Source organism: Melitaea cinxia, chromosome 5, assembly GCF_905220565.1.
Source record: "Melitaea cinxia chromosome 5, ilMelCinx1.1, whole genome shotgun sequence".
Lineage (NCBI taxonomy): Eukaryota > Metazoa > Arthropoda > Insecta > Lepidoptera > Nymphalidae > Melitaea > Melitaea cinxia.
The window spans coordinates 5979580-5991856 of record NC_059398.1 but is presented as its reverse complement, the minus strand read 5'-3'; the positions used below and the strand labels follow the sequence as shown (position 1 = coordinate 5991856).

General features: G+C 33.8%; 1 protein-coding gene and 1 long non-coding RNA gene across 2 annotated transcripts in view; one reads left to right on the top strand and one right to left on the bottom strand.

The window, feature by feature from the left end:
• Window positions 1-219: 219 nt before the first annotated feature.
• The window catches only part of LOC123653464, a 16716-nt gene continuing 4658 nt past the window's right edge, over window positions 220-12277 (top strand). The window contains exons 1-18 of the mRNA XM_045589460.1: window positions 220-324; window positions 6401-6490; window positions 7159-7212; window positions 7303-7366; window positions 7765-7899; window positions 8306-8402; window positions 8487-8613; window positions 8712-9257; window positions 9328-9462; window positions 9752-9907; window positions 10587-10686; window positions 10774-10863; window positions 10943-11022; window positions 11103-11170; window positions 11274-11492; window positions 11622-11770; window positions 11854-11908; window positions 12017-12238. Coding sequence (XP_045445416.1) covers window positions 6406-6490; window positions 7159-7212; window positions 7303-7366; window positions 7765-7899; window positions 8306-8402; window positions 8487-8613; window positions 8712-9257; window positions 9328-9462; window positions 9752-9907; window positions 10587-10686; window positions 10774-10863; window positions 10943-11022; window positions 11103-11170; window positions 11274-11492; window positions 11622-11770; window positions 11854-11908; window positions 12017-12238 — 2382 coding nt within the window. The 5' untranslated portion in view covers window positions 220-324; window positions 6401-6405. The remainder of the gene's footprint in view (window positions 325-6400; window positions 6491-7158; window positions 7213-7302; window positions 7367-7764; window positions 7900-8305; window positions 8403-8486; window positions 8614-8711; window positions 9258-9327; window positions 9463-9751; window positions 9908-10586; window positions 10687-10773; window positions 10864-10942; window positions 11023-11102; window positions 11171-11273; window positions 11493-11621; window positions 11771-11853; window positions 11909-12016; window positions 12239-12277) is intronic.
• Window positions 11238-12277, bottom strand: part of LOC123653466 — an 8905-nt gene continuing 7865 nt past the window's right edge. The window contains exon 2 of the long non-coding RNA XR_006743107.1: window positions 11238-11457. This is a non-coding gene — a long non-coding RNA (uncharacterized LOC123653466). The remainder of the gene's footprint in view (window positions 11458-12277) is intronic.

The following is a 12277-nucleotide window of genomic DNA, read 5'->3' as shown; positions in this document are numbered from 1 at the left end:
CGAAATCAATTCGAGATTCGGGTAGAGTGCTTCGAGTGTGGAAGCTCTGAGAGCTAATGTTAGTATCGCGTTATCTAATGATGATTGAAGTATAACATCTAGTCGGATCGTATCGTTATGTAGGCGGCGAAGTGGCATCGTGTGAATGGACGGGCGCAAGATCGATAGAGCGGTGTGCGCAGGTCCACTTTGGAACACAGCTGGCGGCTTCGCATCCTTCCGCGAGGCCCGCTTCGACACCCGCGTCTCAGTGCCGACCGTGAGGGACCTAAGTGATCAATTTTGTTCATGGAAATGTTCCGGTCTCATTGGCGGCGCTGAACGGTGCGTATTCATAATTTGCTTTACCCTACCTAGAGACTTAATAGCATTGATCTTCACCTATCCCACCCGCAGCAAATGTACGTTGAACCTGTTACTCTGTCCTTTAAATGTCGCATTAAAATGTTATCACTTGTTTGTTTGTGAACGTTTGTATTCTTTTTTGTATATATGTATTATAAAAGGCAACAGTTATCAATTTTCTACGTACTATTTTGCATCGGTCGTGTCCCAAAAAACCAAATATATAACGTAAAAATTTTAGCACATTATTATAATTGGTTTAACTTTCCATACTTAAGAAACAATGAAAAAAATAATTTAGCCGTTTTCAATTACATTTTGTTAATGTTTTGCGAATATAATATAAAATATTTTAGGGCAACCGAATGCGTGGGTTGTAACTAAAGGGCATGAACGCCTACGTCACAACTGAAACAGAAATTTATAGATTTACGTGATCTGCGTTATTGCAACTTACCTATTTTAACAAACAATATTTATATCTTCTATATTGATAAAATAACTAAATATATCATCACTATTTTTAGATAACATTAAGGTACATCTCTTTTTATTATGTCACAAAAATTCCGCCTTCGAGCCCGGTCCGGTATTGGGCTATAAATAGATTTACATTCCTCTAAGGGCATTATATCTCTACAGCCAGTCATAATGACGTATTTTGGGGACTAATTCAAAATGTTCTCATTAAAATATTTGTTATAGTATCGTATTTCATATTTAGTCGTTTTATAATTAATTATTTACTGTTTAATTTAGTTGTACGAATAAAAAAGCTTGCGTTTAGGTAAAACTTATTGAAATAAAACTAAATGTTATTAGGATTTCCGATTTTATAAACATCTTTTTCGTTTGCTAAAAAACACAATTATTTTCCGTCACCTAGTAGGGTCATTGCGCCTGTTCGCGTCCACCGCCCAATTCGCGTCCATTTTACGGATCTCACTTTCAAAAGTCTCGAAATTAAGTATACTAAGACACCAATAAGTCGAAAAGTAATTACCGGCAATACCTCAATGTATAAGAGGCACGCACGCATAGACAAAAGTTCTGTGCGTCCAAGCAATCCTGGGTAAAAAAAATAGTTAGTGAGGGCTGTTCAACAAGACAGCGCGAAGGCACGAAATAATGAGAAAAAAATATTGGGCAGCGGTTCGTTTGAAGGTAAGTCTTTTATTATTTTATGTCTGTTTTGAATACATAGCTGTTTCTAGGCGTTGGTTATGATAAAAGGAATTATAATGATTATGATTTTGCTTATTTTCTTTATAGTTAACAGTTAAAATAAGGTGGACGCGAACTACTACACCGAATTTATAAAACTTCCACTTTGCGTCCGCAATGGACGCAAACTATACCTAAAGGGATTAATAATAAAACTAAATCGCGTCCATTTCTTAAATTAATTCTATAAGTTTAATACATAAAACTAATAACTACAAGTTTAATACCTATTCTATTTTGAATGAAATAAGTAATTTCTTTCTTATTTTTTTTTCTGTTTAAAATGAGTTCTTTGCAGATAAGAAGAAGAAAAAAGGAACATACACAGAGGAAGATTTAAGGGAAGTTTTGCATGACATTCAAGAGAAGAGGAAATCGGTAAGACAAGCACCTATGCAAAAAATATGCTATTCCGATATTGGACAAAATCAGTGGGTGCAGACCAAGAGGGTACAAAAGTTATCTACACAAATAAATAAAATTGGAGTGTCTGTTTGTAATATTAAAGTAACAGCTTTTTACTAAATGCATATTGATTTATACACGGTACATATACCAAAATAAGCAATCTCTTTACTGTATGATGCCCTAATAAGAAGTCAGCTTGAGTATAATGCGGTAGTATGGTCTCCACATGAAGTCAAATACAGTCTCATGCTGGAACGTATTCAAAATAAATTTACCAGGTTTCTTTACCTTAGGCTTAATGGCGTGTATCCCTTGTATCCCTTGATGTATCCAACATTGTTTGTATTGGGCATGGTTGGATACAACAAGTTGGAGACTAGGAGAGAGCTGGCAACTTATATTTTAAAATTATTCAGCGGTGTTGTCAATAATCCAGGGTTACTGCAGTGGATAGATTTGAGCGTACCCGATAGGTATCTACAACGAAAGCGGCGACCGAGCTTATTTGCAGTACCCCACGGCAGAACCGAGCTAGCTAGTATCAAATAAAACCAAGTAACGAAGAAGAAAACATAACGGTATTATTAATATTTAATGCGAATGGAGATATGTGTCCACCTCGTATTTTTTTTCCATAATTATTAATCAAGGCTGATCTTTGTGGTGCTGTCTGCTTACGGCATCAAAGATTATAGCCACCCCCTCTCTTCCCGTGGGTGTCGTAAGAGGCGACTAAGGGATAACATAGTTCCACTACCACCTTGGAACTCATAAAGCCGACCGATGGCGGGATAACCATCCAACTGCTGGCTTTGAAATACACAGGCCGAAGACGGGCAGCAGCATCTTCAGTACGACAATGCCAGCCCTGCGGTCACCAACCCGTCTGCCCAGCGTTGTGACTATGGGCAAAACACAGGAGTGAACTTGTCGAGGCCTATGTCCAGTAGTCGACTGCGAAAGGCTGCTATGATTGTAATTGCAGGCTGATCCTTTAGATTGCTTACATTCCTTTAAAATTCACAGAACAGATAATTGTTGAATTTTATAGGTGGAATTACTATTTAATTACTAAATACATGAGTACCTAATTTGTTTTTTAATTTTAAGTTCTATCAATTTTTAGAAGAATAAATAGGTGTTTTATTTACTTTATAGTGATTTATTAATGTTAATATGTTGATTTTTAAATAACTATAATTCTTCAATAAATAAATTATTAAAATCCAATCTCTCTTTACATTATCATAAAAATATCACCTCTTTATTCCTTTTCTAAGCTGGTGGACGCGAAGTGGTCCAGCGGGTGGACGCAAATTGGATTTTATGGACGCAAACTGGGTAAATCGCCTAATTCTGAAGTTTGTATTTAAATAAAATAATAACAAGACGTTTCGAACAAAACTGAAAATTAATCTTTAAATAGACTATATAATGAACACAGTAAATAAATTTTTCATAGAAATTAGTGCGGGAACATTTTTATTTTCTTCTTTAAACTTGCCAACTGCACTAAGTGGACGCGAACAGGCGCAATGACCCTATAAGATGAAGTTTGAAAAATAGATCCACTTAAACCCAGCACGATTCTTCATCTTACATGATCCAAGATTCATTTTCAAAATCCAATAGCTCAATTGTTATAATTTTAGAAACTAAAATAGACAATTCCCAACACATTCTGATTAGTAAATTGAAAATATCGATATAATTTGCGACTCAATAGGTTGAAACCTCGCAAATTATCTTGCTACTGAAGTGCAATTCAACGCGGTTAATAACGTGTATAATATTTTTCAAATCTTGACAGACAACAATTTGGTTGTGTTCATGACACAATACATAACAACAATAAATTAAATACTGGTCGGTTTGGGACATCTGGTTTTTTTTTTTCTAATCTACAAAATAGTTTTTCTAAATTCGGTTGTCTCTAAACAAAAACTTCTATAAACAAATAGGCAGCGCCCTAAGTAAAGTAACAAAAGTTTTATTGATTTATCACACGAAATTACCACGAAAATAAACATTTTGGGAATGTTACCGCCAAACTTATTTTTTTACAAAAAATTCTCATAAGTTACGAACGTAAAATAGCAGCCAGAAATGAATCTAGCCATATCTTAGAAATCTATAAAAATAAATAAAGTAGGAGTGTCTGTTTGTAATGTTAAAATAACCGCTTTTTACTAAATGCATATGGATGTATACACGGTACATATACCAAAATAACATTTTTTTTTATAATTTTTGTCTGTCTGTCTGTCTGTCTGTCTGTCTTTCTGTCTGTTTGTCTATGTGTTCCGGCTAATATCGAACACGGCTGGACCGATTTTAACGGGACTTTCACTGGCTAGCAGTAACTCCTTAGCATATCAGATAGCTGATATAGTAAGGAGTAACTTAAGGTACTTTATTTTAGAAATTTATTTATTTTATAACTCTGCGAACTGAACAACTTTTTTGTTAAATTCCACGCGGACGAAGTCGCGGGCACAGCTAGTGACAAATAAAATTTTAATACGTTTGTTCAGTCAATTTAGTTGTCAGTTACCTACTGGTGCTAGTGTGTTGTGTGCGTTGAAATTCCTGATAATTACATGCATTTATAAGCATTTTCATGTACATTTTCATTATTTTTATGGATGCGGATGGAGAGTGAAATCATCGTTAAAAAATATTTTCATCTTTATTTAATATTTAAAAAAAATGTATCAAAGATCGTTTAATAATAACATTTTGTAGATTTATACGAATACTTAGGTATTGTTTTATTTTTGAGTTTTGATATACATTAGACATAACAGACGAATCGATCTTCGCTTCCTTTACTTTCTGTGATGGTTTATGGTAAAGTACCTGGGTGACCGAGGTTAGATCGGTATTTTTAGTAAATCTTGTTTTTTGGAAATCATATTTATTTTAATACGAGTTACATATTGATAAAATACGAATAATATTTTACCGACATAATAATAAAAAATATGAACTGGTTATTTAAATAAAAAATCATGAGTGCAATTAGAAAAAAAAGGAAAAGTGGTCTTCTCGGTCGATCCCGATCAGCCGATTTCCCACCTGAGCTATTACAAATTTATTGATAATTGCGAAATTTACGTTCGTATTCTAACAATATTGTAGCCATTTTTTATTGGATAAAAACAGGGATAAACGACATTTTTTAAAATTGAATCCTAGCTATATCGATTTATCGCCCCCGAAATCCCCTGCATACTAAATTTCATGAAAATCATTGGAGGCGTTTCCGAGATTCAGATTATATACATACATACATATATATACAAGAATTGTTCGTTTAATAGTATTATAATAAATATTAAAAATATTGTAACAGCCTAATAAATAGTATAATAAATAAATCTTTTTATCTTTATGAATCTTTCTAAATAAAAAAAAAAAGATTATAATAAATAATAACAAAAGCAAAAGATAAATTATTCATTCTGATGCGTTTCTTACGCACATCAGTACAAATTATTCAGTAACATTATCTGAATTTATTAGTCAGAAACTAAACAATTACGAGTAACTTTCATTTGTAGCTGTGTGCCTACGGCAGTAAAGAATATAGCTTCCCCTCTCTTCCCGTGGGTTTCGTTAGAGGCGACTAAGAAATAACACAGTTCCACTACCACCCTGGAACTTATAAAGCCGACCGATGACGGGATAACCATTCAACTGCTGGCTTTGAAATCACAGGCCTAAAACGGGCAGCAGCGTCTTCGGTGCGACAGAGCCAACCCTGCTGCGGTCACCAACCCACCTGCCCAGCGTGGTGACTATGGGTAACACACACATGAGTTCACGTCATTTTTGGCGTAAACTTATGGAGGACTATGTCCAGCAGTGGAGTGCGATAGGCTGAAGTGATGATGATGATGCTTCAGTTGTATTTTTAATTTAAAAAAAAACATGTTACGTTTACTAATTAATTTCTTTTTTTCACTTTAACTATCGGCAATTCAAATGGTTAATTTTATGATGTAATAAAGTTACTTTGATAGGTAAATCTTACCTTATGCTACTTAGCTCATAAATATATTCTTGATCAAACTCGACTAGGAGAAAAAGTTCCTTATTCACTTTCATGCTATCTTGTTTAACAAGAAAACTTTTCGTCCAGAAAAAAACACAGTATTTTTTTACGGACAACTGTCAAACTTTACGAAAGCCCTTTAACAAATTCTTTTTTTTTCTATTAAATTTTACGGTTTCTTTTGAATACAATTTTAAAAGTTACCAATTAATATTTATTAAATTATTTTGGTATCAATTATACCGTATTGAAATATTTTATTAAATAGATCAGTACCTACATACTGTAGGTAATGTTTTCAAACAAACAATTCGATGTATTTTGATTAGTATCGAATATTACCTAATAGATAATCATTTGTTTCAGATGTAATGAGTCGTACGTGCTGGCGACAGGCCCTGTGGGCGCTGGCGATGTTAAGCACGCTGGCGCCCTCGCAGGCTGATGGAAACATAGGTAATATTAAATGTCATAATTACTTTATCTATTATTTTAGGAGAATCAAATAACAATATATGTTATTAAAAATCTTTTACTTCTCCGTGAATAGTATAACACTGAATTAGCCAAGGCCCGATCCAGCTTTGGCGCTAGGGGTTGGTCACATAGTCGTGGTAAAGTCACAAGAAGTTATAATTTAATTTTGTTAATAATAAATACAGGAAAAAGTAGGTATTTTATTAATGTATGTCAGTACCGTACTTTAAAATACCTATACTTAAATAACATAATCAATTTATCTTCTCCCAAAACGCGTTTTATCACTTCATCTACTACTACTTAAATTAATGAAATATTGAAGGTACTTACATAAAATCTTTATAGTAATAAAAACATACATAAAAATGTTATATTTAATAGTTTTAATTAGTGGCCCATATAGGTCCTGGACCCAAGCACACGGAGGGGGGGGGGGTGCCATGTCCCCCAACGACCCCCCCTGGATCCGTCCTTGGAATTAGCCTTTATATTGCTGTCTTTATTTTAAACTTGTCTATAACATTAAAATTAAAAAAAATGTAGTTTAAGGTATTTTTGTAACATATTTAGAAATTGGCAATTTAGCATTTCATAGAAAATAGTATTTAAAATTAACTTTCAATTTCAATGCTATTTGTCTCCAGGTTGCTTGTTTAGTTCGTCGCTCTGCGTGGAGGGAGTGGAATGGTGTTATGATGGTAAGAAAACCTAGAACTACAAACAAATTAATGAAAACGATAATTAAATTCAACAAAATGGTCACATTAATTATTGTTTTTTTTTTTTAGATTTTGCATTCGGTAAATGCATACCGGTGTACGACAACGATCCTGAAGAAGGATCTCTTTATCAGTAAGTACTAACTTAATTCCAAATTTTTTTTTATGTTTCGTAACTTTTATTTATTTTTTTTTTCATTCTCAAACAGTTCCATATCTTTGCCACCTATACATATTTTAAAGCAATTAAGACAAATTATATATTATTTTAAATCCGTGTTATAATTTACTTTTAAATATGATAAACGTAAAAATCTGAAATAATGAATTAACGGTTTTAACTTTTTTCTCAAAGGAGGTACTAAGCCGTTGACAATGTTATCGCCACAATTGGTATCATTGTAACCAAATTACCAGGATAAACATATGCTTAGCTTATAATTTCTACAACTTTCCATTTCGAAATTCATTCGAATCCCAAAGTAGTGTTAGTAATATTATAAATAGGTACTCATAAATTCCTACAATCAGGTACGACATGAGTTCGAACCAGCTGCAATGGTTCGAGAGGGAGCTGCAGCAGCTGGCAGCGAGCGGCTACCGCTGGGAGCACGCTTACACCCAGTGCGTGCTTCAGAGCATGCTTTACGCTTTGCGTCATCATTTGTACGTATTGTATAGACACTGACTGAACACTGACTTATTAAACCTTTATTTTTTAAAACTTGGACCCTTCTACTAGAGGGCAAAAAGATGCCTATGTCAGCTGTAGAACGTTACAGGCTAAATTAAACGTATTTTTGTTTAAAACAATGAGTTGATACTTATTTCACTTTAATTAGTATAAGTAGATACGTAAGTTTTAGCTATCTTTAAATATATACTGAATTTTATCCGGGCTAATGCCGGTTAATATTTAAGTTGTTTAAAAATTCACCTCGTACTCTTCGAATAAATAAAAAAATTTGAGGAAATTTGCATAGCACGGAACAATTTAGATATATATCATTTTTTGTCAACAAGGAACGTGAATTAAATTCAATAGTAAAAGTTGTTTTTATTTGGTTATCAGGAATCCAACAAATGTAAATTCGAAGCTATGTGACCATTTTGCGGATCCCAAAGTAGATTCTGCAACTGCTGGCGAGGAAGATGATACTTTAGATAATGTGAGTATAATTTTTTGCTTTGTCACTCGTAATTTTCATTTTATTATTTCATATTAGTAAGTGTATTATATATTTTCATAACAGATAGAACCTGACGAAACTGCTTATGTACGATTTACACCAAATTCGGCAGCATCTGATTACGCAAATGAAGTGTACAACCCACCCTTTGTTTCCGACGACGATCCAACTGAATATCTGATACCTAAAGGTTTGTGAACAATTTTATTTAGTTATTTATTCAACATACGATAACAGTTTTTGAATTGAGTTTTTGAATTAAAGCATTATAAAATAATTTCTTGCCAGGACAATCATCCATTGATAACGAACAACTACAACCAGAGGAAGACAATCCTAGCGATAATATACGAGACATAATGCTCATGAGTGGCATCGAAGAATCGCCTGTTATAATGCCATTTGAGGGATTTAGAGAACGCCTTCAAGCTGAAGAGAAGGAAAGAAATCTTGATAATCAAAATATTATACCTGAAGCATTTCTAGACAAGGAAAAAAAATCTCTGGCCGAGGCTAAGAATGAAATAAAATCTTTTACTGAAAATAATGAATACCCGGATGAGGAACGTTTGGGGGCTCACTTCCGAAAATTTAAAACCAAGCCTCCGCCGTTTACAGCGGAGTATCTTACTGCTAATCGATTTTCACCATTGGATGCTGAAGTTCGTTCCAATGCAATTCAAAAATACAAGCAAAGTTTTGCTGACAAAAACTTTCCTTTCGAATATGAAAATCCAGGTGATATACAAGAACAAAGAATTTATTTTGACGAAGACGGTGACGAATTTTCTATTGATACTGGCAGCGGTGATCTGGAACCATACCACATTAAAGGTTTAAATAGTTTAAAATTAGTATATTCGAAATTAACAGTAAAATAATTATCACTTATCTGTTTTCACAGATCGATCAAAAGCTAAGAACTCCAAGAATATGGAATATTTAATTAATCACTGGCGTGAGTTATTTGGTTCGAAGTTAACACCCCAGGGCAATCTGTATGCTGAAGGTGGACCGTTAAAACCCGATGAAATACAAGGTAAAGTCAAGCTAATATACTTCTTATAAAATTGGGACCTAATTTAAGTGAAGTATGTACGAGTACATATATGTATATATTATCAGCACAATATTAGAGCTGTAGTACACTCTAAAATATGATCCGACCTGCTGACAGAAACAGCTTTATATACTTTTAATAACAATTTTGTTTAAATTGTTTTTTATTATTTTGTTATTATACTTAGACATAACTATTTCGAAAAACTACGACCGGAAACGAAAATCGTACCGAACTGAAGCTGTTACAAAAATCAACGATGTTTCAGGTGAAAATTCAAAATTTTACCTATCGGAAGATTTTCAAGATTTACTTAATAGAGAATGGGGCTTTAAGCGTAGGGAAAGAGATGATGTTAAAAAGCCTGGGCCGCGTGTGGACGCAAAAACTTTAAAGATATTGTACATCAATAAATCGGTGACAGGTTAGTGTCACGATGGCCTGAGATAACTGTTTTAGACTCTCGATGTGCCCTACAAAAATTTCCAATTTAACGCTAAATTTGCGTTAAAAATACAAAAAGACCGTTTTAATTTTATGAATTAATGCACTGCCAAGTCGTACCTAGAATATCCGCACTAAATGTTTCTCCCAACAGCACACTGTTTTATATTACACAAAACGCATGATACTCTGTCGTTCTCTGTTAACACAAAAAAAAACTGATGGTGTATTTATTTACTTTCTTTCAATTAAAATTTGTGTTGTATTATGTTCACCTTTTTTACTATTTCATTTTACGTAAGCTTTCACGTGTTCTTATTTAAGGATAACATTTATCGTGGCTACTTTATGTACCTACCCTACAAATTGGTAAAAAATGCTCTCAGCTTCAATATGCACCGATTGTAAGTTATATTTTCAGCAATTTAGTTGCTGCTACTAATTAAAATCTCAATTTTTTTAGATAATAATTAATAATTTACAAAGGATTCAAATAATGCAAATCAACATATTATTGTAGTAATTCATCATTCAATGCCGTCTTAAATATTGAAATTAAAGTCAATATCAATCAAATTCATCCTTTTCTTGTTGAAATGTTGCAGTTTTTGTCGAATACCGTAGAATAAAATATTTCCTACGTATTTACTTGTTTACAGCTCAAGAAGCGGTGAACAAACAAAATCCCAGTAAACCAGATCATGACCCCAACGATTATGAATATGATCCATCGTATGCTTTCGTCGAGTTACATAATAGGTATTTATTTAAAAAAAAATTATATTGCTATAGATACCAATTATACTGCTTGAATAAAATGCTTTAACGCCTGTGATCCTGTCTCAGGTTCCTTACAAATTGGGAGAAAGGCATGGCTTTCATCGGAAAACTTGAAGAAATGCTGGGCTTAGAAAAAAATACCTTCACGAATCCTCGGTAACTCATTGCCACTGTTGTTAATTGCTCATTTTTACTCCCACACTAAGTCGTTATTTAAATTTTACATTCATTACAGAGTTGACCCAAGTGAAGTGACGTTTAAAGTGGAAAAAAACAGTAAGGGATATGACGCTGCTGAAGTTGGGAGACAAATTGGTAATGTTATGGAAATTAAAAACTATAGAAATCATAAACTAGAGAGACGCTTTTATCTATATAAGCTACTTTGGTTTCAGATGCTATCAAAGACAAAGTGTGGAAAGAAACGGGAGCCCAAATTAAGTCTATTGGTGTCGGGGACAGGGTAAGTTTTTAAACAAAATTTATTTCACTTTATATAAGAAAACAAAAAATATAAGAAAACAAAATACTTAATTTTTAATACCTTAAATTTATTATTTTCGCAGAGTAAACATGCTATTATTCATCACGCTGATATACAAGAACCACAACTCTTCGGCTTACAATTACCAGTTCTTCTTGCACTCGTGGGAAGTTTGTCCGTTCTCGTCGTGGGTGCTGTTGTATTTGCAATTTTGTTGAAACGGGACATGAGCAGTAAGAGGAAAATGCAAGGACTCGCATCAGCAGCTGAGATAGATGCGGAAGCTACTAGAGATTATCAGGTAATTTTACTATCATAATGATAACCAATAATCGTATTGACTCTTAATTTTTTTGAATACACATTGCATCAGATCAACCTATCGATCTCTAAAATATTATGGTAACCTATAAGATATATAACATTCAAGGAACTTTGCCGAGCTCGCATGTCTGGCAAGTGGCCAGGACAGCAGACGACTGTTCCATCTCACTCAACTGACCCACCTCAAAGAATCACTTCACTAACAAAGGATCCAGAAGGTCACTCGCCTTCAACACGATCTAGTACTTCTTCCTGGTAAATAATATTTTTATTATGTACAATGAAAAAAACTAAGTAGAATATATCTTTGACCAAATGTTATTAAAATTACAAATCAGGAGCGAGGAACCGGCGCTAACCAACATGGATATTTCGACTGGACACATGGTGTTGGTGAGTACATTGTACTTTTAATACTGCGCTATGATTCGTAAACTTGTAAAATACTCGTATTTAAAATAATAATTGTGTCTGTACTGAAAGCTATGAATATGTTGTAAGGCATACATGGAAGACCATCTTCGCAACAAAGACCGTCTCGAACAAGAGTGGAAGGCGTTGTGCGCATATGAAGCCGAACCTTGTGCCACGGTTGCAGCTCTTAAACCTGAAAATAACGGAAAGAACCGCTACGCTGATGTGCTGCCTTACGATCATTCACGGGTCACACTGAACACGTTGTCTAATCACCTTGGATCTGATTATATCAACGCTTCTACTATTGTAAGTTTATTAAATTTTAGCATTTTTATTTGTAATAAA